This window comes from Anarhichas minor, unplaced genomic scaffold (assembly GCF_050575085.1).
Source record: "Anarhichas minor isolate MPS153535 unplaced genomic scaffold, ASM5057508v1 ptg000007l, whole genome shotgun sequence".
Lineage (NCBI taxonomy): Eukaryota > Metazoa > Chordata > Actinopteri > Perciformes > Anarhichadidae > Anarhichas > Anarhichas minor.
This window is the reverse complement of record NW_027466453.1, coordinates 3,874,345-3,902,178: the sequence shown is the minus strand read 5'-3', so window position 1 is coordinate 3,902,178 and position 27,834 is coordinate 3,874,345. Positions and strand designations below refer to the sequence as shown.

General features: G+C 43.4%; 1 protein-coding gene across 2 annotated transcripts; it reads left to right on the top strand.

Annotated features, from left to right (window-relative positions):
• Positions 1 to 27,834, top strand: ppp1r9ba (protein phosphatase 1, regulatory subunit 9Ba). Of its 2 annotated transcripts, none has more exons than XM_076083053.1 (15): positions 1 to 212; positions 5,894 to 6,310; positions 7,711 to 7,910; positions 7,989 to 8,369; positions 8,484 to 9,191; positions 15,989 to 16,121; positions 16,590 to 16,710; positions 17,617 to 17,721; positions 18,101 to 18,236; positions 19,718 to 19,861; positions 19,973 to 20,026; positions 20,172 to 20,303; positions 21,170 to 21,267; positions 21,407 to 21,503; positions 21,913 to 27,834. In XM_076083053.1, exons 2-15 carry the CDS (start codon positions 5,980 to 5,982, stop codon positions 21,964 to 21,966), a joined length of 2,694 nt encoding a protein of 897 aa, XP_075939168.1. In that variant the 5' UTR covers positions 1 to 212; positions 5,894 to 5,979; the 3' UTR covers positions 21,967 to 27,834. The 2 variants fall into 2 exon arrangements, with proteins under 2 accessions (XP_075939168.1, XP_075939170.1); XM_076083055.1 differs by lacking the exon at positions 1 to 212 and adding an exon at positions 835 to 1,026.

The following is a 27,834-nucleotide window of genomic DNA, read 5'->3' as shown; positions in this document are numbered from 1 at the left end:
ACGCAAAAGAGTAGCAGAGGAGAGAGAGAGAGAGGGAGGAAAATGATGGGAGGAGGAGGGAGGGGGAGGAGCAGAAGGGAGGCTGGCACTCAGTCTGTTCTCTCGCAGGAGGAATCAGCAGCAGCAGCAGCCTGCAGCAGGACAATGGACTGTCTCCCCTACGGATCCTAACGGGCACCGGGGCTGCTGCTTCTGACTAACTGGAATACGAGGTATGGATGGCGGCGCGTGGCTTTAGCGCGGTTTAACCTGCGGTAAAAAATAAATAAAATAAAAAATGTGCCGTTCGTCTGTGAAAGACGAGAGGCTGCAGGAAGGAAGCGACGCAGAGCAGCAGACAGACGAGACACCCAGCAAGGGCCCGTCGTCCGTCCGCCTCCGGGTCCTAAACCGGCCGCGTGTCACACGTTATAACGCAGACACAACCGTATAACTGCTCAATGTAATTGTCGGTATGTGCTGCATTTAATCGGCGTGATAACTCGCAGCAGGAAAAAAAGGGGGGGGGGAAGAAAACACATCCGGAATGCGCGCGCCTCGTTCGTCTCTTTCCCAGAAAGAACGTCGCGCCGAACTCCCTTAAAAATCTTGCTGTTTTAAACTCTCGTGCTTACATGTTGAAAGTGAACACCTCTAAAGGATGCGAACTAAGAATTAGTTGGCTACCCAGACGTCTTCTGGCAATTTCGGGCGCGCGAGTGACGTATCAAACCCTGTTTAATTCAAGTTAGAATCGAATCTTGATGCGCGAGCGCAGCGCGTCGCCTTCTGATAAGGTGTATTTTGACGGAAGGGGGGGGGGGGGGTAGTGGGACGACACGCGAAGAACAAATACTAGTTTTTAACCGTAAACCGTAAAGTAAACGTTGCTCGTTGTATTACCTACACGCCGAATTAACGAGGAGTAATAATACGCAGGAGCTGTAACATGTAGTTGGTTACGGTACATTTAGCGCTACGAAAGCAACGGCACAATGAAGACTTTACGTTTTTCGATGGAAGTTCGGCGCTAGCAGCATATGTCGTGTGAGTATGCCAACAAAGCCTCTCTCTAGCCAGCAGCAGCAGCACGCACTGTGTGCGTGTGTGTGTGTGTGTGTGTGCGTGTGTGTGTGTCTGCCAGAAACCGTTGTCGCACCAGGCCAGGCCCGGGAGTCTCCTCCTCGACAGATGCAGGGATTGTGGGGCGAACAGACGGGTGTCATTGTCGTCGCTATAATGTGGCTTCTGTTGAACAGTGCGCGTGACGCACACGGACATAAACGGGAGACGTTGTGGCGGGCACGGAGACTTAAGGACTCATTATTACTCGTGTCTGAACGGGGCAAGCACATTTTGATGTCAGCGCAGAAGCATCTACAGCAGAAGGCTGCGAGTGTCCGTTTCAGTCGGGACCGCGTTGACCGTCGTGCGCGCACACACACGACCACGGACGTGCTGCACAGAGCTCCAGTCCTACAGTATGTGATGAAGGTCATTGTTGCCAGACGAACCACCCCAAACATGTTACACACGTCAAACACACGGCTAGGCTGTGTGTGTGTGTGTGTGTGTGTGTGTGTGTGTGTGTGTGTGTAGAGCTTGTATTTAGTGAAAGGAGGGGCTGTTCTCCCACCAATAGATTACAAATCAATAGTCATTTACCTCCATATGCTGAGGATTATTGGTGCAGGCAGGCAGTGGATGGGCTGCGATGGTTTTATTTTAGATTGTGTTGACCCGACTGAGACAGTGTGTGTGTGTGTGTGTGTATAACATTCGTAGGAGGAGGAGGAAGGTATCTTTCTCGATAGATGCACTACATTTGAATCTGGTTACAAAATAGAATGGAGGAGCACAACATCCTTTAAAGGACCAACGTCTGTTTTTTACAAATTTTAATTTACATTTGCTCGTCCTTTTAATCGCAAGGTTGGCGGTTCAATCCCTGGCTACTTCTGTCCCCACGTCAAAGTGTCCTTGGTGCAAGACAACAAAACCCAAGAGTTGTTCCCGATTGTCAAGGAGCAACTTGCAACCTTGCGTGGCAGTTCCGCCACCATCGGTGTGTGTGTGAACGGGTGAAGGAGAAGCAAATTGTAAAACGCCTTGTCTAAACTCAGGTTTTTATAAAAAGAAACGTGAACTCCACACCGTGTCCTCAGGTGTCCTTATTGACGGCACCAAGATGCTCGACATTGTCTTTCTAAAGAGGACAACCAAAGCGCAGTAAGGAGTGAGGACCCAGAACAAATGACAGGAAGCAAACCCCTGAACCGCAAAGGATTAGGGGTAGCAGGAGGCAGATGAAGTCGTTCCTGGAAAGGGGGGGTGGAGTGTAAAATGAAATCTGGTCAGATGGAGACAGATTATGTGTTTGTCTGTGTTGTGCATTTCGGGTTTATTTATGTTATAAGTATTTGTCGATGAGACCAGGAGCCACCAGATTGGTCTCAACAACGACAGGAAAAAAAGGCCAGGACTACTATTAGCTGTGTGTGTGTGTGTGTGTGTGTGTGTGTTGTGTGTGTGTGTGTGTGTGTGTGTGTGTGTGTGTGTGTGTTTCTAGAGGCGTCTGAAAAGGTTCTTCGCTTTACATTGGATTTGCTCGCTTATAAGTTCACATGATCAGTGTGTGAGAATCTACTATTTGGCAAGACAGTGTCACAAGACCTACTGTGTGTGTGTGTGTGTGTGTGTGTGTGTGTGTGTGTGTGTGTTTCATTCCCATCGTGGTCAGCTGTTTAATCTGGAGTCAGTGTGGGCCCAGGCAGGGACATAAACGGATCTTTCCTTCATTCCCCAGAACGCATTGTTTTCAACAGCGCTTTATTTCATCTTATGTAAGTCTGACCCAACAATCTGTAACAACAGCGTTGCCATGGGAAAGGATGCAAGCTACCACACAAACAGCAACATGAACCAACATGTTTTTTAATCCACTTCCAGTTCGGATGCATGTTAACGCATATTTTTTTAAACCCTAACCCTTAAGATTAGTTCTTAGGAGGCATTCAAAGTGAAGCTGAAATGTGAAGTAGAACGGCAGAAAACTGATCGTCAACTATTTTGATAAATTATGGATTTCAAGTAAAAAGGGGAAATATTTTATAGTTTCAGCTTATACATTGTGAGAATTTGCCAACTAATATTAGCATTGTCATTAAGCACATGCTAACATTTAGCTCACAGCACTGCTGTGCTAAAGGACAGCCTCACAGAGCGGCCAGCATGGCTGTGGACTCTTAGTCTTTTTTCACTATTTTCTGCCCTTTTATAGACTGAATGATGAATCAATAATTAATTGAGAAAATAATTGCCAGATTAATTAATGAGGAAAATACTTGCAGTCCTACATATATGTCAAATGGTGCAAAACGTGCTCCCTGCTGCACTGGCTTTTCATCCTAACAACCACAGATCTGAAAAGCCAATGGAAAGTTTTTACTGTTATGTACCGGCTTGTTCGGGGCGAAACTCTTTATTATGCCTTGATGAGGAACAACTCAACACACCATCAATTAGTGGTGACATCACACGAGGCTGTTGCAGGGCACCCTCATTTGGGTCTCTTTGGTCTAACCGGGGTGGAAAATTCGACTCCAGTATTTTGGCTTGTTCAGACACAAAGTACAAGGCATGACTGTACACGACCAGACGACTTCAGATTGTGTTTGTTGTACACTTATTGAGGAGCGTCGAATCAAAAGAAGAACACGCTGTATCATTGTGACAATGTTCGTATCAGAAACCTCACACCTCAGCTGTGAATCTTCACACAAAGCCCACAGTCTGAGTCTGCTGGAAAGAAGAAAAAAAAGAGATGCACCTCTGGCTCAGTCCACATTCGATTAAGTAATCGCCTGAGTTGCAAAACCCATTTATGTTTCATAAAGTGGCAAACAGCTAGATCATTGTGTTATTAGTAGTGCAGCGGCCGTTTATAACAAGCTTGTTCAGAAAGGGGCCGAATACTTTTGCCAGCGGTGTTGCTGCTTACAGCTTTCTTGAGAACCGTATTTATCGTTTCGCAATTAATAGTTTGATTTCATAAAATACGTTTTGAGTAGTTCTACTACCACTGCCAATACCAACATTCCCAGTCATAGAAAGGGTAAAAAGTAAAGCAAGACGGCATTTGCCTTGGCCCCCCGAATTACTAGGTATGCTCCTGAAAAACAAACCCAATACGCTGTTACTTGCAGTCAGAAACATCGATGAAATACACTAAACAGAGATAATTTCCAAATAGGCGTGTTAATCGACTTGCGTTGACATAAACACCGCGTTTATGCAGTCAACCAAATATAATCTGGTTCAAATCTGCTTCACCTTCTTCCCTTACAGAACCAGACTAACTGTTTCCTTGTATTCACATTTTTGTTAAGCTAAGCTAACCAGTTGCCGGCTGTATCTTCCTATTTACAGTACTGTTACAGTGACAGAGTGGTATCCCATCTAACTCTATGGCAAAAAGGCGAATTAGCTTATTTCTCAAAATGTTGAATTATTCCTTTAAAGTCCTTTCTGCTGAGTTTGCTTTCTTGAGTGTTGTAAGCTAGTCACAAAATTACATTATCAAATTATCATGATGAAATAAAAATTGTTCTTGAGACCTCTACATACAAAGATTACATTTGTTGCAGTCACAAACTTTGTGGTCACATTTTCATTACAACCTGCCGATATTTGGTCTCAGTGAGTTCAGTGGGGGGGGGGGGGGCTCTGTATTCATGCGCTGACTTGGCGTTCGGAGCGGCAGCATTGGAGACACACACGCGACACGTGAGGCGAGGTCACAGTGCGTCAGCATTTTAATTGGATTATTTTGACAGCTCCCGGAGAGCCATGTGGGTGTTATGAAATACACAGCGATGTCATCATTGGCAACACATTTTCCGCTGATGCTCGATTATTGATGAAAAACTTAAAGGGGCACTTAGGCGAGTTGGCTCCAAGTTGGGGGCACTTACAAAATGAAAATGATCAAAATTGAAGCAGCAGACGCAGAGATACGGCATTTTACATTTCCTGGAGTGCCACACAATGGGATCTTTATCTTTTGTTCGGGCTGGAGTGCAGGTTTCCCATTGAAGTCTCCAGCCAAAATCCAAGATAACCCTGATGATGGTGTTGAGAAAGTTATTCCAGAGCCACAAAACCATCTCTCAATCGACTAATCCGTTGTTTTTGTCTTAGTCGACTACAATTTATTTTAGTCAATAAGTCATTTTTTGCTCTTTTTCATGCAGAATGACTTATTTATTTATGAGTGTAAGTCGGATAAGAATTTCTTTGGAGGACAGGCCTAATATTATAAATGTGCTGCTAAGTACTACTCCTCATGTCAAGTAAACTGACCTTTGTGTGTCAAATTGGTGGAGTGGCCCTTTTAGGTGGCCCACCGGTTTGAGGTGCTGACCGAGAACCACGAGGTTCCTGGTTCAAATCTCTTTTCAGTTTCAGTTTTAAAAGTGATAGTTCAAAAACAGCTCAGAGACAAACTGCAGTCATATCAAAGTTGAATGTCATTTTGAATGCGGATAATGTTCTAACGTGAATAATTCATTTGATTAGTCGATTGATGGAAAATAAATTGATTAAAAATGTTTCCATCAAGCAAAAATGCCCAACATTCACTGGTTCTAGCTTTTTTAATGTGAGGATTTGCTGATTCTCTGTTTTATGTCTTTTATATTATAGATTGAATATCTTCATCGTGAAAAATGTTGATGTTTATTTGTATTCATTTTTTTGTTTCATATCATCAAGAATAGAATACTTTGTGTTTGTTGGTTTGCTTGTCAGACTAAGGAAAAAGTTCAGAGACCATGCTTTTGGGTTGTGGTTACTCATCTTGGGACTCTGTTATGATTGATTGGTTACCATCGATCTGTCTCTCCGTGTGCTTCAGGAGGTGAATGTCAAACAGCTCCAGGATGCTGTGGTCCTCGTCCCTGCTGACCTGCTGTTCACCGGTGGGCATCTGATTTACCAAACATGATGAAGACCGAACCCCCGACGGCCACGGGGGGCAACGGGACCTCCGCTGGCAGCAGCAGCAGCAGCAGCGGGGGGAGCGGGAGCTCAAACCTGCGGAGTCCCTCGCCCCACCGCAACGCCTACGAGGCGGGGCTGGCAGCGCTCAAGAAGGCCACCGACCACCTCAACAATGCCGCGAACGGAGGCGCCGGCCCCGCCTCCAAACCCGCTCCTTTGCCCCGCCCGACCGGGAGGGGCCGGAAATACGGGTCAAATGTTCACCGCATCAAGAACATGTTCATGCAGATGCAGTCTCCTGGCGACGAGGAGGACGGACCCAATATGATTGGTAATTCACCTCCATTGTTATATTTTATATTTTTGTCAAAGCCTTTAGAATGTACAGTGTGAGGAGAAGTCAATGATGATGAATGGTTATTTTCATTAATATGTTACCATTTTGTTACCCACTACTTACATTATAACTCTAATCTGAAGGCCCTACTCACCCACACAGGAGTTTAATTACTATGGCTGATTAGACCTGTCAGGCTGGAGGTGGGTGGAGCTATGGATGGAATTGACCGTTCACTAACCCCTGACACTGAACAGACAATCCAATTGACTAAATAGCTTAGCTATTGTTATGAGGCAAGGCAGGCCTGTCCCGCTTTGGTTTATTCCACATGTTGAAGCAGTGTGTAAGTGGCTGTAAAAAGAACAATATTTAGTATCTTTTAGCCTTTTAAAAAACGGGTTCGGAATTAATTAAACGGCGTGTATCTGCTCGAATGTAAGCTGCAAATGTTAGCATGTCTAGCTAACTAGCTTGCTACCTGCTTTGTAACCACTTCTAAGGCTAAAAGTTAGCGCATCATTAGCTATGTAGATGTTTTTTTGGGAGTTACAAGGTTATGCGTTTCCAACATTACATTTATGCTACCAGAACTAACCAGCTCCTCACCGCAATACAAGAACAATGCTGCTTCGTTTACTTCCATGTCTTCTACATTGATCATCAACTGGTGAGGACCTGTTAGCTTTAGCCTCAGTCAGCCGGTGACAGCAGCTAGCTAACGTTATCTTAAGTAGCTAAAGTTAGCTAGCTACAGCTGACTAACTCTGCAACATTTTTCAATGTCATTTCAGTAAAAGAGTAGCAGATAAGAAAAGTTATTATTAGGAGTATTTTAAAGACAACATTGTGCAATGAATGGACAGCAGATAAAAGCCCCACTGAGGACCACTTTTATTTAGGTAATAATGAATTAACCTGAGCGGTTTTATCAGGTCAAACCCAACAAAAAGCTGAAGAGTATTGTATGCTTTTGTTGTTTAAAACCTCTTCAATTAACCCATAATTAGATTGTTCAGTTATCATTTGAGCTTTTTCAACGTCAGTATAAAGACAGGGAGAGACAAAAACATGTAAATTAAAATTATTTTATTTACTTAGGAAAGAGTCAAACCTCAATTTTACGCAAAAAAAAGAAGAAACAATACAAATTTAAATCTTGTTTGTATCCTTTCTTTCAAACTTTCATTTTCATGTATTTTTGGCAATTAGTTATGATACAATTGTGCTCACCAAAGTAACTGCTGAGATCTGGGAAGACAGCAATATCACTACCCCGAAATCCAATGCGACCTAAGTGCTGTGAAACTGGAATGTTTTCTTAAACAAACCTCTCTTACTTTTCCCTTTTTGCTCCTAACAACCTTCCCAATTAACTTTCTTGTCACTGGCAGGTGTAGTAGAGCAGGCGGTGAAACTGTCCCTACCGAGGGCGTCCAGCCTTAACGAGAACGTCGACCACAGTGCCCTGCTCAAGCTGGGGGCCACGGTCTCAGAGAGGGTCAACCGCTTTGACTCTAAACCAGGCGGAGAGGGTGGGGGCTTCTCCAAACTCCAGGAGACCAGGAGGATCTTCGAGCAGCGGACTCAACAGGTAGGAAGGGTATTCGTGTTACTTACTTGTTCGTACTTATTCTGGTTCAAGACCATGACTGACTGTTGTCTCCTCCAGGAGAAGCAAGCCGCCACCAACCGGATCTTGCTGAAGAAAGAGCGGGCATCGGGCTTCCAGGACAGCCGTCTAGATGTCGTGGCTCGCTTTAACGGCTCCACTGAGGCTTTGGACCGACTGGACGACCCTCCAGCTCCCGCTCCTCTTCCGGCTCCTGTCCCTACTCCGGCTCCCGCTCCTCTTCCGGCTCCCGCGACTCTTACCGCTGCCGCAGCTTCAGTCGGGCCCGGTGACGCCGTCAGCCCCACCGTGAGCCAGCTCAGTGCCGTGTTCGAGAAGACCGAACCGCAAAACAATCTCCATCTCCCCCAACGTCGGTCAGGCCCTGCCCTAGCACCAAAGCCCAAACCTCCAGCCAGAACAGAGGCTACCGGAAGGAAGGTGAGAAGACTGCTTAACTTTAAAAAATAAAAATGCAAGAAATTAGAAACTGTGGTAGAAGTAAAGGAAGCTTGTTGGAGGAAAAAGTGAATTATATGATTCTCTCTCTCTTAGGGGAAGGTGCTCCCTCCAGGTAAGAAGGACCGCGAGGAGATGGCAGCAAGCGGTGTGAGCACCCAGGAAGCAGAACAACCAGAAGAGACTCTAGAGAGGAGCATAGGAGAAGCTATGGCCAGCGAGGAGCAGGAAGGGTTCGGACAGTCAGGAGACCAGCTCCCCAATTCCTCCTACTCCTCATCGTCCTCCTCTTCTTCGGAAGTCAAGCCAGAGTCGGAGGCCCAGCCAACAGCGACTAAAGCCAGGGGCTCAAGTACAGTGCCTGCCCAAGAGCAAGAGCCGCAGGCTGATGAGCAAGACGGCTCCACCGGGTGTTCTGAGGCCGGAGCCCGGCTGGTGCAGGCGGACGTCCATGCCTCGCTGGAAAATGGTGAAAAAGAGCGTCCAGGTTCCTCTCCCTCCTCGGAGGAGGATGAGAGAGGAGGGGACTCTGAGAGGAGGGAAGAGGAGGAGGATAACGATGAGGATGGCTCGAGGAAGGAGGATTACTCGGAGGGCGACCTGGTGGATATCAGCGCATACAGCGGGCATGGGGAGGAGGACTCTGGGGGCAGCCAGCTAGACGACGACGATGACGAGGAGGATGAGGAAGATGAGGAACCATATCAGCCGGAGACCAGCTGCTCCGAGATCGCGGGTCTACCTGAGGAAGAGGAACCCGCGCCACCAAATAGGAAGATTCAATTCAGCACTGGGCCAATCAAGGTGAGTGAGGTTTTGTCGGATACTTAGTAATGTAAATGGTCTGACATCCTCTGGGGAGCATGAACTTGTATGTTTTCATGGTTGATATGTGTAAAGGTGTCACCATACATTTTCAGATTCAGATTCATCCTCTGAGGATGATGAATATTACCAGCACATCAACCAACTCACCTGTTGTTTACAGCTTGTTTCAGTGCTGCCAAGTCAAATCAATGAATGCAGGTTTAATTGTGACAGACTATGAAATACTGGGCTTTAGTTCGGGAACAGGAAATAGCAATCTTCAGGGAACTACGTCGACATCCAATTCTGCCTAAACACCCTGCATTTCAATAGCAAGGCTTCTCATTTCCTGTTCTTATCTCTTCTGTTACATCGTACATTATCATGTTGCATCCTATGGTATTCAGTTATCTCTCTCACTGAGGAAGTGTGGTGTCAACAAGGTGACTTCACTATGACGCGTTGAGGCATGTTTCACAATGCACAGAGCTCAGGTTTGGTGGGTTGGAGGAGAAACGAGCACTCGAGTCCAGAAAAACGCTTGTGTTAAATCAAGAGGTGTTCAAATGAACACACACACGCAGTTTGAGCTAGAGTCAGCAGGAAATACTGTGGTGAAATCAACCCGTGTGTGTGTGTGTGTGTGTGTGATGTTAAAGGAGAAGGAAGTCAGTGCGTCTTTTCAATCATTTCCTTCCTCTCTCAATCTCTTGTCTTTTAGCTTCCTATGGTATGGTAGATAGCAGCGCACACACACATCCTCACTAAACCTATTCAGCTTCCCTTTTCTCCAGTGTTATTATGTAATTAAAAGATACCAACTGTCCTGGGTTCGTAATATTGATCAATGTCCACTTATGCAGGCAGCAGAAGATCATGAGGAGGAACAGGACCTTAAAACATTTAACCACTGACCTCTTTAGCCACAGTGCAGCTGAAAGTGGACCCGTGGCCCGAGGCGGCGTTGTTTACTACCAAGGTAACTGCTAGCGTTAGCTGCCTAGCGAATCGTGCCAAACCAGCGTCTGCCACTGATGTGCAACTACCTGTTGTCTCATTCAGAAAACCTTTTTGTTCAGTATCGTGAAACGCACACAAAGCATCACTACTGTCCCAGTCATGTGGTTTCTAATCGCTGTCACACCCATTAAATCAGTTGTCGTAATTTGATCTTCAACAAAACATACAGAGACAATGTATTTATTGAAGATGAAGCATAACAATCGGTTGCTAACCATTTCAGTCATAATGATTCAGTTGTTTGCTGGCTTTGAAACTAGCTTTGCTCTGGCTCACATCTTTTAGCTGCCTGCCTCTCCACCTCTGTCTCATCTCTTGATAGGGTACGGTCACTGCTAACATATAGCTACGCTCACTTAGGCAAAAGTAAGACTGCAATGAGATCCAGGACATCAATACCTTATTTATGGGCATTTAAAAAGAATAATGGCAGCATTAAGAAAAGTAATGTCAGCATAAAACAATAACTTAAGCATTAAAAAAGTAACGTTAGCATTAACAAAGTAATGTTGGCATTTTTTATTTTTTAAATGTATGCAAGCAAGAGCACAGAAGCCCGCCATTCTAAATATTTTACTAATACAGACTATTTATGAATGACAACAAATTAAAAATGAGACTTAAGTATAACAGTGTATCATTTATAAAACATGAAAGAATAACTGGTGCTGAATTCTTTTTTTGACTATTGAGCCTTGACAGATGTTTACACAATTTTATTTTCATATTCATCTATTAAGCAACTTGGACCACTACAGCCTCTAAACCATGCTACACAGGAGACAAACCACTTCCTACCCGTGGGACTGGCAGTACGGCAGGGATATGAAATACACACACCTGGATTGGAGTTGCAATAATATTTATTGTGGTATTTTCGCAGAGCATTGTATTTGACAGCGATGTGAGAATCACAGAATATAAACAGACTATTGTAACTGTCACACTACGCAAATCCATATTTTAATGGTGGATGGATGGGTTAACGTGCTAAAAGCATCCATGACGGATTCAACGTGACAGAATGTGATGTGAAAGGAGAATGAGAGAGGAAGTGACATGATGGCTGTAACTTGTCTGGCAGTGTTCTACTGCAGGTAACTGAGCCAGTGAGCTGAGACTCCCTGCCTGGGCACGTTGGCCGCTGTTACACAATTTCAGAACTGGTTGTTGACATCCTGAGAGCACAAACCTTCACCGGCACCCAGCAAGTCTCCAGCCTGCCCCCGCAGCACGTCATTTTGTATAAAAAAATAATTAAACGTCCCCCACATTTGATCTTCCAACAGAAATGCCGTGTGATTTCAACCCTTTTTAAAAAGCTTACAGCACAACATATTGGTAAAGAGTAATCGATGATCAGTCACAGCCTGTAGAGAACCGGTTTAAGTAGCTGGGTTGTCCAGCATCTCACGTTTACTCACACATACTGGACTGTGCCGAGGCCTTTACAAGGCTACCTCTGTGCACCTGCAAAAAGCTGTTGGAATGTAGCTGGGTGTGTTTGTTTTCCTTGAAAACGCACGTGTACGCACACACACACACACACACACACACACACACAAAGGCAGGGGAAGCTGATTGATAAGAACCACAAAGTGGAGCTTTGTGTGGAAGAAATGACACCAGGTGTGTGTGTGTGTGTGGGTGTGTGGGTGTGTTGATGTGAGCTGAATAGCTAATTAAGTCATCCTTTGTTTTTGGCGGAGTTTAAGGATGCACCAGATCCTGACTGAAATCCTTAAACGAGAAGAGAAGGAGTGTTTTTGGGGATCTGTCGTGACAGGAATGTTTGGAGGCGTTTTGGCCTCTCTTCACCTGCTCTATGAAAAATGCCCAGCACAATTTCCTTCAGCCCCGAGGCTAAAGTTCAAAACCCCAAAGTTGTTGAGTTTATTATCAGAGTACGACAAAGTAAAGCAGCAAATTGTCACATTTGAGAATGGGAACTAAAAGACTCTTTCGCTTTTTTGTCTGAGAAATGACTTGATTGATTAACAAAGTAGTCGGCAGTTATTTTTCTGTTGACATTACACAAATTATATGTTAGCATGACACTTGAGACTTTAGCACTGATCAGCGGCTCTCACAGAGTCAATGCAAAGACGTGAATGGACGTGAGTAAACGCAAATTTTTGCATAGAAATTTACCCCATTCGCGTGGGTTGAAAATGTTTTAACTCGCGCGAGAAATTGTTTGTCACAAAAGCCTGTCAGCGTGGAGATTCTCCTGTCATCACTGACGTCCTGCCGCTATGGAGGAAAATAATATAGTAGCCGTCTGTGTTCACCCAGAGCTCTATGATACCTGATATTAGTAGAGACCGGACCAAGCTATGTGTATAAATGTGTGTGTGTAAACCATATGGTACAGCATAGAATAGCACCGATCGATCTGAGCTCCATTGAGAAAACAAAGTATTTTAAAAGTGATTTGCTTGTCGTCTTGCAGAGAGAATGAACAAAACATGAATTCAGACTTTTTATACAAATCTGAAACATTATGTAGTTATTTGGGCATCCCTTTCTGTCCGTTTATTGCAATTAAATCACGGTGAAAAAAACAGCCGACGTGTGGCTTGCACACAGTGAATACAGCTTGATAAAATCCACGGAGCTCCTCCGGATAATGTTATGACCCAGACATGAAGGCGTTTAGTTTCCCCGAATATCTGGGACTTCCACAACACGTACTAAGCAGATATAGAGGTTATTTTCTTCCATGGTTGATGAGATAAATGGCTTCGTTGACAACGGTTTCCATGGAGATAAGCCACTCCTCCACAGTGTTTTTGTTATTACTCTCACTGCCAATCGGGGGAACACAAAGGTTTAACCATACGATATTAAAAAAAAGATAAAGATAAAAAGATAAAGTAAATCAAGCACCACCAATCTGGCGATAGCAAGATAGCTAACCAGCTAACTGCTAGTTATTAGCTATCTAACTGATAGACAGGCAGGTTGGTTTATTTCACTCTTCAGATGAAATAATATTTTTAAAAGACCTTTGTCTACCCTTTCTGGCAGTGAGAGTTATTACAAAACACTGACGACATGTGCTGTTGTATGTAGAGTCCGACTGGCAGGTGTACGAATATGCTCCGCTACTGTACTCTACGGAACCATATACGGTTCAACCATATATTGCCTTTAAGGGCAACAATCTAAGAACCACAGGAGCAAAGAGACAGCACGGCCTTGTGTTGGAGGTTCACCCTGCTGTCTGCGGGACGACGCTGAGGCTCTGCTTTTATCCAGTGTGGTTAGAAGGTGGCTTGTGATTGGTCAGATTATGCGGAGGTTTGACATTTATTATGCCCTGTATTTGGGTCCAGTCAGGATGTACTGACCCTGAGCGACCCTGTGATGATGCATAACTGACCATGACTGGTCCTTTATGCCCTTTATGCTCTCCGCGATATTCCTATCAATAAATAGTCTGCTATTTATGCTGTAAAGTGCCTTTGGAGAACACGTGAAGCCCAGTCTGAACACTGGCCTCACTGTTTAAGTGCAGCATTGATTAATGGATTCACCAAGTGACTGAAAGTTAATTATCAATCGGCCACTGTCTCTCAGAGGCTGTAGATAGTGTTATCACATGAAACTTGACGACCTAATGAATCCATTGTTCAATCCGAAATTCAGCTACATTTTTGGAGTGGTCCCATGACCTCTCACCTCAGGATATGTGAATGAAAATGGGTTCTATGGATACCCACAAGTCTCCCCTTTACAGACGCGCCCACTTCATGATAATCCCGTGCAGTTTAAATGTGTTATTTAAATATTTCTGCACACTGGGGTCCCTAAACAGCGTTGGAGTTGCATGAATTGGTTACGATTGGAAAGCTGAGCTTCCTGTGGATCCAATGAGCCCAGTTGTTATCATCTGTGATGATGTTTGGGACAAAGTAGACATTTCATTTTAGTGAGACTCTTTTTTAATTGCCATCCAATTACTGAAAACCAAGGCCTCTGTGTCTTAATGTGGTATTTTGGAGGTATTTTTGATCCTTTCTATGCTAACTAGCTTTCGAGCATCACATGAGTGGAGCCACACCGCCAAACTAAAAGTGTATTATTGTTGCAGTGAAAGGTTAAAACCTTCATGTGAACAGCTGCTTGTCTCTGTTTTATTTGATTGGAAATTGAATTCCTTTTAGGTTGATTTAAAGATGTTACCTTTGGCACGGGTGACACCGTTTCTCTTAACCATTACCGAGCCAAAGTTCAGAGCAATGTTTCTAACTGAATGTATGGATCTGGCACTGATAGCCCTGATGCTGACTGTAAACTCTCTATTGATCTCTGAAGGAGTGATTGAGCTGTCACAGCTGACACTCCCTTGATTTTACATATCGGTATGACTTCACTAGTCGTCCACTAGTTGTTGTTCCACCTGTTGTCTGTGATTTCATTGTGTGCTCTTGTGTTGGTGTTTCTGTGGCAGAGTAGAGAGTGTGTGTACACACACACACACACATTAACAGAGCTTTAAAGTTACTCAGCAGGAAGGAAACGTGACTACAGGAAACAGTTTAACAATCCCGCCCTCTGACCCCGTTTGTGTCAGAGAGTGTGTGTGTGTGTGTGTGTGCCTCAGTCCTCTACATTCGGGGGAATGTAAATAATACTGTAACAAGTACATCATACACAAAAAGTCTCTCTCTCTCTCTGAATGTCGTCTCACACATATTAGTATATCTACCAGACAGCATGGGGAGAGAGAGACAGAGAGAGACAGACAGACAGAGAGAAATAGAGACAGAGAGATAGAGACGGAGAGAGAGAGAGAGAGAGAGAGAACAGGTCAGTATCAAACTCACACTGGGCAAGCCTGCGGTTGCCGCGGAAACCAAGCCACATGATGGCGGAGATGGTCACCAGGGAGACAGATGCTGCTGACCTTCTAGAGAGGGGGGGAGGGGCGTGATAGAGAGGAAGAAAGGATGGGAATGGAGGTGGGAAAAAGTGGGAGGCTTTTCACACATTCTGTGATTTGAGTTTTTATTTCCTGCATGTTTCCTGCATTAGCTTCTTTAAGGGCAGCGTGAGTCACTGGTTTACAGACAGACAGGCCAGAGGAAGAATGTTGTTGCCCGCTCTCTCAAAGGTGCAGTGGACTCGAATCAGATGGAGACTTCCTGTGGTCCAATCAAGACAACATACACAGTGTTGGTCCCGGAGCACTGTGGGACATGTATGCTAATGATGCACAACATCAGTGTGTGTGACTCTGTTTCAAGGATAAATAAAGGAGATTTCAAAGTATACATACATAATGAGCAGAGACTGCATTGATCAGGCACCTAGATATTCATTCTCAAAGTAAAACAAAAAAGTGCAACAAGACCTACTACAATACCTCCTGCAATAATCCCATGGCTGTAGAATAGAAAGAAAGAAAATAAAGCTGCACTAGTCCATTTTTTTATATCACATGATTATATTTAATGAATGTTTAAAGTGAAAGGAGTAGCTGCAAACCCACATAGAGTTATCACTCAACTGATGATGATGATGGATATGATACTTGTTTTTATTAATTACATATGTGTTGTGGAATAGCTGTTTGTGTTTGGGACACAATCATCATTACATTACACTAGTAAAGGGGCCAGTTGGGGCGTGGCCGTCCGGAGCGCACAAGAGCTTGATTATAACGTTAAGTATATACCAGCATCAGAAGTGGACTGCAGTAAATGATAAAGAGCCCTGAAGCCCCCCCACCCTCTGACCTTTCACCTTTTCACCCCTCCCCCCTGTAGGTGTTCACCACCTACTCCAACGAAGACTACGATCGGCGTAACGACGACGTTGACCCCATGGCGGCCTCAGCCGAGTACGAGCTGGAGAAACGAGTGGAGAAGCTGGACCTGTTTCCTGTAGAGCTGGAGAAAGGTACCCACACACACACACACACCTCTTTACAACCACTGAGAGTCACCCAGTCACGCCTCTTATGTAACTACACACATGCACACAGCCAACAGGAGCGCTGGTAGTGGACGTTCACTGTCTGCTAACAGCGCCATTATCCCCTTATGGGATTACACTTAGCGTGGATTAGCCTAATTAGCAGTAATTCTGAAGGTAATGGATTGGAACCAGCAACCATTCGTGACAGCTCCTGACTTATGTGTTAGTTTTAAAGCATTGAGTGAGGATGAATATGTTAAAGTGACTGTGAGTAACCTTGAACTGTTGTGAAACTGTTGTCTCAGTTTAATACTGATCCATCATAGACGCACTATGTAGGAATAAACAATCTTCTCTCTAATGCCAGCAGTTACATCTATAAAGATACAAGTCAGTGTTTCGGTTATATTTACATTGTGTGTGTGTGTGTGTGTGTGTGTGTGTCTCCAGACGGCGAGGGTCTGGGTATCAGTATCATAGGTATGGGTGCAGGAGCTGATATGGGTCTGGAGAAACTGGGGATCTTTGTGAAGACGGTCACCGACGGAGGAGCTGCACAGAAAGACGGCAGGTACCCCGTCCCACCCGTCCTTTATGCATCCTTGTCAACAAATGAAAAAAAAGAACGTTACTCAAACAGCATAAATAGCGCATTTCTTGGGGACTATTTTTAGAAATTTTTCAAGATTTCAAGGTTCAGCTTTATTTTTGTTTTCTTAAACATGACATGAAACATGACAGGATTGCATTATGAACAGAAAAACCCAGATGTAGGCCTGAAGTAAACATGTCTGCAGTTGCACCTCACGTGCAGCCCCACGTGTATAGCAATGTAACGTGTTCTTTTTATGAGCAAGAAAACTGCACATGTTGAAAACTGATCATAGTACTCATCAAATCCCATTGGAGTAACAGAACCTTTCAGCAGCATATCGGCCCGTTACAGCAGACGGTTAGATATCTTTATTATTCTGAGCTGTCATCAGCTGCCCAAACAACAGAGACTCAAAAAGTTACGTAACGTCAAAGCCACAAGCCTCCATGACATTGATTTTGCTTTCATAAATCTCCACAGTTATTAAATCCACATGTTTCAATCGCATAATAATAATAATACATCTTTCATACAAGAAATGCAGCACAAAGGTGTTGAAAGGAAATAGACATGGAACAAAACAGGAAAAATAAGATAATGAAATCGAATATATGGAATGCATAACATAAAATGAAAACTCACTGAATACTAATAATAATATTAAAAGCACTACCCATATTTGCATCATGCACACATACATGAATTGACAGGTTTCCATTCTTCTTCTACGATGTTTTTTCCTGTTTCTACATCCGTGGTGGAGATTTGACATTTAAAAAAAGAAAACTTTAAGTATTTCGCCTCAAGTGCACTCTCTACCAATCTACCAAAAGATGATGAGCCTCCACACACACCCATGTGCTTCCTTGTGTCCGTGTGCAGGATCGAGGTGAACGACCTCATAGTGGAGGTTGATGGGACCAGCCTGGTCGGCGTCACTCAGAGCCTCGCGGCCTCCGTCCTCCGCAACACCACCGGCACCGTCAGGTCTGACACACACTCTCTGTCTCTGTCTGTCCTGCACACACACACACACACTTTGTTTACAGCGGGTGCTGATTCTTGTTTTGCTGTTTATTTTGGGGGATTTTGCAGATTTGTGATATAAATTGCATATTTTTTAGGTGCTTTGGTTGGTACATGCTAAAATTCTCAGGTTTGTGCTGGATGTTTTTTTGCAGTTGGAATGATGTGATTTTTTTTGTTCCATTTTATGTTCTATGCATTTGTGCGTGGTTTGCGCAGGTGAAATAACGTTTTTGGCTTTTGCAATTGCCGTGTGTTTGAATTTCTCATATTAATCATCGTGAGATCGTGAACTTGACGGGTGGGATTTTGATTATTTTTTCTTTTCTTTTTCTCCCAGGTTCATGATTGGTCGGGAGAAGCCGGGCGAGCAGAGCGAGGTGGCTCAGCTGATCCAGCAGACTCTGGAGCAAGAGAAGTGGCAGCGGGAGATGATGGAGCAGAGATACAAACAGTACATGGACGACGACGAGGAGGTAACGCGCTCAGACCGAGCGAGTACATTTATGGAGCCGCGTTCGTTAACTCGGAACATCTGCGGCTAACGCTGCTTCGTTAGCTTACGAGCCTTTCGTTAGCTGCAGGCAATCAAGAGTGAGGTGAAGAGGGGAGAAGTGTGTGTGTGTGTGTGTGTGTGTGTGTGTGTGTGTGTGTGTGTGTGACAGTGACAGTGACAGTGACAAAATGTCGGTCTGTGTGCCACCACGTGGCCGGCACTTTTCAAACTCAGTCCAGCTTCTCCACCTTGTGGTCAGAGAGGTGTGGACACTTCAGTAGGACAACAAGAACAAATCACAATGAACCCAATGTGTTTAATTACACCAGTCACATTCATCCGTAACACCGGGGTCGAATGGGGCTGAATGTAAACTGTCCTTGTAATTACAGCGTGACTAGACGGGGAAATAGGTTGTCCAGTGCAATCAAACTCATGATTGAAAATTTCCCGTCATCGCTCATCACCGGGGGCGTAACTGATGCTGTCAACGTCACGAAATGTAGCGGTTTATAATGACTTAAAAAGAGGAGTTCATATTCTACGGTTACACACTTACTGCACATTTTGGGCCTGATTCTACTTTCTTTTCATCAAGCTTTTGATAAACACACTGAATTAAAATGAAAGCGATGTCTCGCTAGAACCGCACACTTGACGCCAGACCGTAATGCGGCGAGGTAGAAATTACCGCAAATCTGACTCGACAGCCACAGAGAGAGAGGACATCAATGTAGACAGCGGCAACGCACTCCGGTTCGAGGCCTCGTGATAAAAAGTCAGTCAGCTCGTCTTTGTGTCAGAATAGAGAAGTGGAACCAGAGCTGGAGATGCAGTGAGGTCACTACGTCAAAACATTGATTGTGAAGCAAATTTACTTTGCAATGCAGAGGAGGAGAAGAAGACGATGTGGAACTCTTTAGTGGAAGACATTCACGAGCAGGGAATTCATTCTCTCACTTAATTTGTAATTTAAAAAGGCTCCAGTTGCTATCTATACCCTATTTTTATGACACATACTCCTCCAAATGAAATTATACAGAAACTTCTGAGGAGCGAAAGGAATGGAAGTGGGAGTTTGGACTGTTTGGGTTCACTGTGATCTGCAGGTAACATTTTAAAGAAATAGTTTTTTTACATTTTGGGAAATGCTTGTTAGCTTTCTCAACATCGCTTTCGTGTCTGTACAGTCTCTTTCCAAAGGTAACTAAAAGTGCCTACCAGCACCTCTAAAGCTCATTAAGCAGCTTTAACCCCGTATAAAACCACAACTTCCCATTTACATTTCCTATTTATAAAAAAAATTTTAAGCTTAGCTAACCAGCTGATAGCGTTAGCTTCATATTAGCCGAGTGGTATCAATCTTCTCGTCCAACGTTTGGCAACAAAACAAGTGAGCGCATTGACGAACGTATTGTTTTTCTTTTCATCGTTCCCCGTCTCTCTTCTGGCGACCTGCAGACAGGTGAATACGCGACGGACGAGGAGGAGGAGATGAGTCCGGTGTTTCCGAACTCCATTGAGGTTTTCGACCTGGCCGAGAACCAGGACACGCTGTCTCCTGTGGAGCTGGACCCCGAGAAGCTAGCCCACAAATTCAAGGAGGTACGCGTGACTTTGATCGTTTGGATGCTGAATTTGAAATTGCTTCATTTCACTCATAGTTTATCTGTTCTCCAATTTGCTTTTGAGTTTGTTTTTACTCTCTGTCTCTAGCTCCAGATCAAACATGCAGTAACCCAGGCGGAGATCCAGCTGCTGAAGAGGAAGGTGAGAATTTTCAGTCTCTTCTCAGCATGCAGAAATGAAATGCAGTGCAACATCCAGCATATCTAGCATAACAACACCAGTACCTTAACTGACTTAACCCACGCACCACCTCCTCCTCCCACATTCCCACCTCCTTTACCTCCAGTTGGCTCATTCGGAGCAGGATAAGTTGCGTTGGCGGATGGAGCGCGCTCAGTTGGAGCAAAACATCCGGGACAGTAAAGAGAGGATGGAGAAGCTGGAGGGCTACTGGATGGAGGCACAGTCGCTGTGTAAGGTAATTCAAGAGAGAACGAACACGAGAAGCAAGGAGGAAGCCATCAGTCATGAACGGATGAAATATATGTTTTCATTTAAGCCTCGTGCATCACTTGGGATATTTTAGAACACACTTTTTTTGGCTTCTTTTTTTTATATATATATATATCATTTTGAAAGTTCAACTACAGCTCCTCTAATAAATAAATAAATAACCTGTGTAGCCAAAAAAACAGACGGTAGAAATCGTTGATAAAACCGTGCATTCTATTATATCAGGCTTTCAATCTAAACCCATGCCTTCTAAATGATAGTTTTCACTATTTTTCACCAGATTGAGCCATTTTTCATGTTTGCCCTATGGGACATATACATGCTGTTTTTCTGGTTTTATATCGGAGGTATTATGGAGCACTGCTGTGTTTGATGTATGTTGCTGCTTATCATTGACATATCCCAGACTGTGAAAACAATAGAAATAAAAATTCCTCCTAGCATAGTATACAGAAAATAATTGACACACACACACACAGCATTTAGTACACGGAAATAATTCAATTTCTGTGTTTTTTTTTTGTTGTTTTTTCATAAAACACAACAGTGGTATTATGCAAACAAACTTGCAATTAAAGGGTTAAAATTCTAAAGAGTATTTGGTAGTTATGATCAGGATTGAGGTTAGTGAAAATTTAAAATAATATTAAGATTTATTTTTATGGCAGTTTTGACACATTTCTGTCCTCGCAAGACACCAGAGGAACTTACTTTAAAGGGGTGCACAAGATTTGACAGCTCAAATGACTAATGTGTTATAATTTATATATTCAAAAACGTTTTTATTAATATTTACTTACTGACGGTGTGTGTGTGGTTTTGTGTCTTCAGGCGGTGGACGAACACCTGAAGGAAACGCAGGCTCAGTACCAAACCCTAGAGAGGAAATACAGCAAAGCCAAGAGACTGATTAAAGAGTACCAGCAGAAGTAAGGAAGCAGAGACGCATTCAAGGTTTGAGAGGAGGAGTAAAAGAACCCAAAGCTTTAATGTGTGTGTGTGTGTGTGTGTGTGTGTGTGTGTGTGTGTGTGTGTGTGTGTGTGTGTGTGTGTGTGTGTGTGTGGTAGGGAGATCGAGTACCTGAAGAAGGAGACGGCTCAGCGTCGGGCACAAGAAGAGACCGAGGCAACACACAAAGAGGAGGCGGACAACTTGCAGGAAAAGGTTTGATAAAGAGTCACCTGTGTCAGCTCCTCCCTCAGAAAACACTCTGTTTATATTTCCATTTCTACAAGTATAAGGCCCCAATCCACTCCTTTTTATTGATTCGGTTGCATCGCTTATCCAGCTTTTATTAAAGTAACCAAAGAGCCTATCCTTAGAGTCAATGCTATTGATTGTTAAATTCAACTCCAAGCGGAGAAGCAGCCACCATCGTTGGTGTTTTTATGCCTCCACACCGGTGACAGCTTTGGGCGAAGGCATTACATTTTTGGGTTCATGGTTTTGTTTTAAGCTAACGTTAGCACTCATTCGGTGATTGGCCAGCAGCAATAATAAAAGAAGAAGCAGCAGCAGCATCACCTCTGTCTGATCAGAGCCTTGTCCTCCACTATGTTGTTGTTTTTCACAGATTAGCGACTTGGAGACCAAAGTGGATGCCCTGAAGACCCCCAGCCCCTCCTAGACTGCTGCTACATCCTCCCTCCCGTCTGTGACCGGAAGAGGAGGAGCTCTGCCTTCATTCTGACCCGGGCTGTCATTTTATTCCAATCAACCATTTGCTGCACGGACAGGTAGCGGGGTGGGGGAGGGGGGGGGGGGGGGGGGGACTAACAGGGATGACACTTATAAAAGAGAGGACGAGGAGGGAAGAAGCAACCTCTCATCTGACATCTGCCGGCGGCTCAGCGCTCCCGTCAGCCAATCCCTGAACGCTCCCTCTGTGATACCCAGAATCCTCCTCGTGTGTCTTCCCCGGCAACCCCTGGCTCGGCAATCAACGCGGGAAACCACATTCAACGTATTGGACGATCCGCTTCTCCTCTCTTCAAGTAAAACCACCGGATTCAAAATTCATTTTACAAAAGCGCTTTTATTGAACAGGCTCGTCACAAAGTGCTTTTATAGAGTGACACGGGGCACACGCGCAGAACGCAACGCAGCAAGAACGGACAGAGGTCATTGTTGCTGTGCTACTTCTAAACTGAACGGTTGCCGAAACCGTTCCCTTTTCATGTCTTTTGTGGGGGACCGGACTGGATTCTCACGAGGAGGACAAACGTGTTTTCTGTCGCGTGGCGTTGATCACACCAGTCCAAAAAACGAACACGGAGAAATGGCCACCGCATTTTTAAAAGTCAGACTCTGAAGTGGAGCCTCGGCAGTAACACGCAACAACAACAACTTTGAAAGGAAATAGCCACCACCTGCTGATAGTTAAGTAATAAAAACTACAAAAAAAGATGGCCGACAAATCTCTGATTAGTGACAAAAACTGCCCGCCCTGGCCTTCTCTTTTCTAGCTCTGCACGCCGTGGAAAGGAATCCGGTAGAGGCGTGCTCTTCAGGTCTGAACTGTGGTGGCAAAAGTGTTTGTATATATTCTATACATGTATTTAAAAGTGTTTAAAATGGCTTAAAGCAATGAAGAAAACGAGAGTACGGCGGTGCGATGAGCCGAAACGACGAGGAAACGGTTCAGTCCGATTCATCTCTTTTTCTATCAACATCGATGGCAAACAGGGTGTGAATAGTCCAACGTGTGCTTCTAGAGCTTCTAATGGTGTTTACTACAGTATCTGTGGGTTTACATGCACACCAACATTCTGTTCACTTACGACAGTCACGTACTAAATTCTTGAGTTGGTGCCGGGTTTTCAGAAATCAGGATTTAAAAACAAAACTAAAAAATGAATATGCTATTTTGAATATATTGGTGTTGTGAGGCTGTTTTGCGTACAGCTTCCAGTTGCACTCACCTCATAGCTTCATGAAACTGAATATTCAGTTCACGGCGGCTATGAACAGCAGGATCTCCTGAGGTGCACTTTATCCGTTGTTGAAACATTTCCTGGAGGCGAAACTGCTCTACAAATAATCTCTTCAGTTGAGGTAAACACGAGTGGGTGTAGCCAGAGTGCCAAAACCTTCCGAGCGATACCGGACTTTTGAGAGGATATTAGAGAGTTAAAAAAAATCTGTTCACAATATATCAGACAGTATTTTATACATATATAACTAAACAAACAAGGATGCTTAAATTTGCTTATTGACGAATATGTAAGACATGTACTGAACATTTAACAGTAGAAGTTCGTGCTCACTTATGGACAAACTATTTAACAGTAACTCTGTTTCCAAATGACCTCAAACATATTTTTGGCCTTTCTGAACCATCTTCTCTTCAGTTCAAATGAACCAATAATATTGGCTATTACGGAAGCAAAGAAAGGCCATAATGATTAATGAATAATTTTATTTTTTAAAGCAATTGAAATTTAAATACTACTGAATTTATAGCAGTTTCTTGTTTTACTTAAAAATCCATCTGTCTGACTCCATGTGGTCTCAATTCTCCAAGTATTACAATTATTTTAAAAACAAAACAAAGAAAGAGTTTGGGTTTACGAATTCCCAAAACAATCCCAGTGTTTCCCGTCCTTATCTGAACGTTCCTGTCTGGGATCATGTGATTGACAGGACGTAACCTGATAGGCCAGAGGTCTGATGGATTCATTTAGGCTCCACTGATTTTTCATCTGGATGTAACCAACTTTATATAACAAGATTTTTTTTAACTCAATTTTATTTGAGTTTTGAGAATATTTGATGCAGACCAGTCAGATGGTTTTATATTTTTATATAATATTTCAGTGCTACACATTCAGTGGTATTTAGATTTCAAAATGATCTTTTCAGCTGCTTATGAAATTCATAATAATTTTGGCCTTTCTTTGCTTCCATATAGGCCAGTATCAGTCAGGCTGTAAGCGCTAGTTATCTAAGTTAGCTACTCAGTCTTTCTGATTTCTTAAATCCTGTAACTTTCCATATATGCTGATGTAGCCTACTAAGTCGTTGCCATTTGTATTTTTTATTGATGTTTTGATCAGTATTGGTCTTTTCTAATCAGCTTATTAAGCCTTGTTATGCAAACTTATGAGGATGGTTTCGCCTCTAAGAAATGTTTGTTAAACTAGATCTTCAGTGTTTTTCAGAAACCTGTGTGCATGTAAACACACTCCACATCTCTTGTATTACGCGAAGAGTAGAGGGTCCCAGTGCCAGTATTATGAATTAACTTAGTGATATATGCCTGACATAGTCCAAATATGTGTTGCTGTGGTCGTTAAAGGTCAGATCATTCTTTCCGGAACCCAAGGACCACTGGAGGTTCAGGTTCAGCTGCATAACAATTTGTTTTATTGATTTTTTTTTTTTTTTCCCCAAACAAATCAAATAAGTTGCAAAAAGTCGAAGACACACAGGAACGGTATTGCTTGTCAATTTCTTTTCTTTGGGTCGCAAAATGTATTCCAGCAGAGATGGGTTTTCAAATTAGCTAACGCTGAATTGTCTTAATTTGTCCGTGGAAATAGCAAATTAAGACATTTATTAAGTCTCTGTTTATCCGATGTGATTATATATATTTAACTTTTCTAATTTGACTACTAGCCAGTAGTTGGTGATGACTTTTTTGCTATTCCAAATATGAGGCTCATATTTGCATGTGGATGGCAAAATGGTAAGACAGTGTTTTAAACGGACAAATGCCGCATTTTGCTGCTCGTTCACCGTGGTGATTATTATGAGTTTGTGTACGTCTTCATCGAGATAATACAGCTTGCTGGCAAGCTCTGATTAGGTTGCATTGATTGAAAACATTGAATCCGATAACTTGATTAGGCTATTTAGGTTCTCGTCAATAATGAATGCAAACCAAATTGTTTTTCATGGTTTCTAGAGAATGAAGTTAGGATGAATTATTTTCCTCTGGCACCATCTTCTGGTCAAACTTTCAATTTGTCAAGTACTTTGGTTTACAAGCAAAACATTCCTATCAACATTGTATTTAGTGCAGATTAGCAAACGTTAGCATGCTAACACACCAAGGTAAATGTTACACCTGCTAAACATCGGCATGTTAACATTGTTACTGTGAGCATGTTAGCACGTTGACATTAGCGTTGAGCCTCAAAGCACCGCCTCGATAGAGCCACTAGTGTGGCTGTAGACTCTGTAGTCTTGCTGATATTATAAAATATTAAAATAAATATTTTGTTTGTTTGTCATCCTGCAAACACAGAAAAACGTTCACAAATATCCCCCCACACATTTGTGAAAGTTTTACTGTTCGTCACGAAAGAAAATTCAAAACTAATGTTGCACTTCCAAATTGTTAATGGTTGTTCACAGAAGTCCGTCACACTGACAGTTTTGTGTTGTACAGACATGCCTTTTGAAGTGAGGTATTTGCTCTCAAGACTTGTTTTGTGCTGACCAGTTACCGGTCCCTGTTTACTAGCGTCTGAATCTGTACCAGCTCCCGACGTTCACCTCTGACCTCCAGGAAATAATCAGTGTTAGATTTTCAGTGACACGTGGGAGCAAATAAGCTCGTGTAGTGCTCGACTCATGACCTGTTGGGGAATTATTTAGTCGCAAACAGGAACATGAGAAACGTCAACCAACTGACAAAGGTCATTTTTCTGTTTGTAATGTTGTGTTGTGAGTCCTGTTGGGATGATGCATTTTTTGTAGTCCAACCAGGAAGTTAGCATCGCACTGGTTCCCTCCACAGACAGCCAATGGGAATCTTTCGTTACATTTTGGATATTGCAGAAAACATGTTTATGATCTTGCACAGTCTGTTCAGCAAGATGATCTTCACAAATCAACACCACTTTTATGGTTTTTGAAGCGTGAATGCAATCGGCAGAAGTGATAAGCTAACGCTAGGCTATAAACGAACTACACGTCTTATTTAGTCACTTGTCGGCAACCAAATTTTTTAACACGTAAAAGCCTCAAAATTCACGAAATAGTGGTTTACTGACGTATTTTACATCTTAGAACAAAACGTTATAATCTCTTCAATTTGTGTTTGCCACAAAACAACAAACACCATTTTTTTTTTTTTTAAACACTGATTTAGAGACGAGGGAACCAGGAAGTGCAAAAACGCTGACTCATTTCCTGGTTTTAGGACCTGGACTCATAAAACACCCACAACAGTCTGAATGATGTACTGATATCATGATATATGTATGTTTGAGTTAGACAAGGGGGAGCGAGTAGTACAAAGGTTGATGTTTTCCTTTAAAACACCAAGTATTAGTCCAACACATGCAGTATATTTACAATGTAGTCCTGTCGGACGGGAAGCAAAGGGGCTTCGAGAGCATTTTTTTTTTTTTTAGAGGAATCAAAATCAGCCATAAGCAACTCACTTTGGGTATTTTTCACTTCTGAAGTATTTTTTATTACAGTCTCATCTCTTATGTCCAACCAAATGTGAGCTGTGCAGTTGCTGTTTTATCACCAAGTCAGGTCACTTTATTTTGAAAAATCTGAACACAGGAAGCGCTCACCTTGCCTTGTTATGACTTGTCCTCATTAGTTAACGTGCTGCTTTTGCCTTCACGAAGCCTTTCCGACCTGCGCTAGCTGTAGCTGACTGTCACAGTGGTTACCCACCACGTCCGCCCGTCACTCGTGCCCCGTGTTGAAAACAACAACAAAAAAAGTGTTTAAAGAGCGTTTGCCAGTGAGCACGGTAAAAGACTAACCGCCATGTTGGACAGACCGAATGTAGCACCACAGCATTTAAATATCGTTACAGATCCACGCCTTCCTCCACGTTCTTTCTTTCCACTGCTTCACGTTTCCCCACCGGTGGCCTCCGAGCAGCTCTGCGCGGAGGTGAGAGGGTTTAGTGCCTTGCTTAAGGGTTAAGGAGTTGAGAGTGGGGAGCGCACGCCTACCCCTGACCAAAGCTCGACGCTTGTCAGACCTCAGTGCATTTTGGCAAGTAACGCCAAAATGCCAACGGACCGTTGTACTTTTCTCGCACTTCTAAGTTTGACCTCGACAACTGGCACGTTCGGTCCCGTAACCATCAGCAAACAGTCTTTAAACACTTCACCTGTTCGTAGTGTAAGCTTGTGCTGACGGGATGTTTAAGAAACCGGGGAGGGGAAAAAAGGTTTAGAAATGCAAAACAAAAGCACTACAAGCTCGTTTTTGTGTGAATTTCCCATCCGCTTTAGTTCCGTTGCACTCCAGCACCCCGAAACTTTTCAGCTTAACTTCAAATACATTGACGACATTAGAGAGGTTTGTTCGACGAATGAGCGCGGTCGGCGTGGGCGGGGCAATCTGACGGCGCGCGACTCGAACCTCTTGAGTGGGGTCTCGGGTCCGAAAACAAGATTTCCTTCTCCATGATGCCGCCATGTGTGTCCGAAACAATACCTGTCTGTCAGCATTAAATAAAATAAACATATGTTGAACAAGAAACAAGTTGGTTTAAATCAGCAACGTTCTGCTCTTA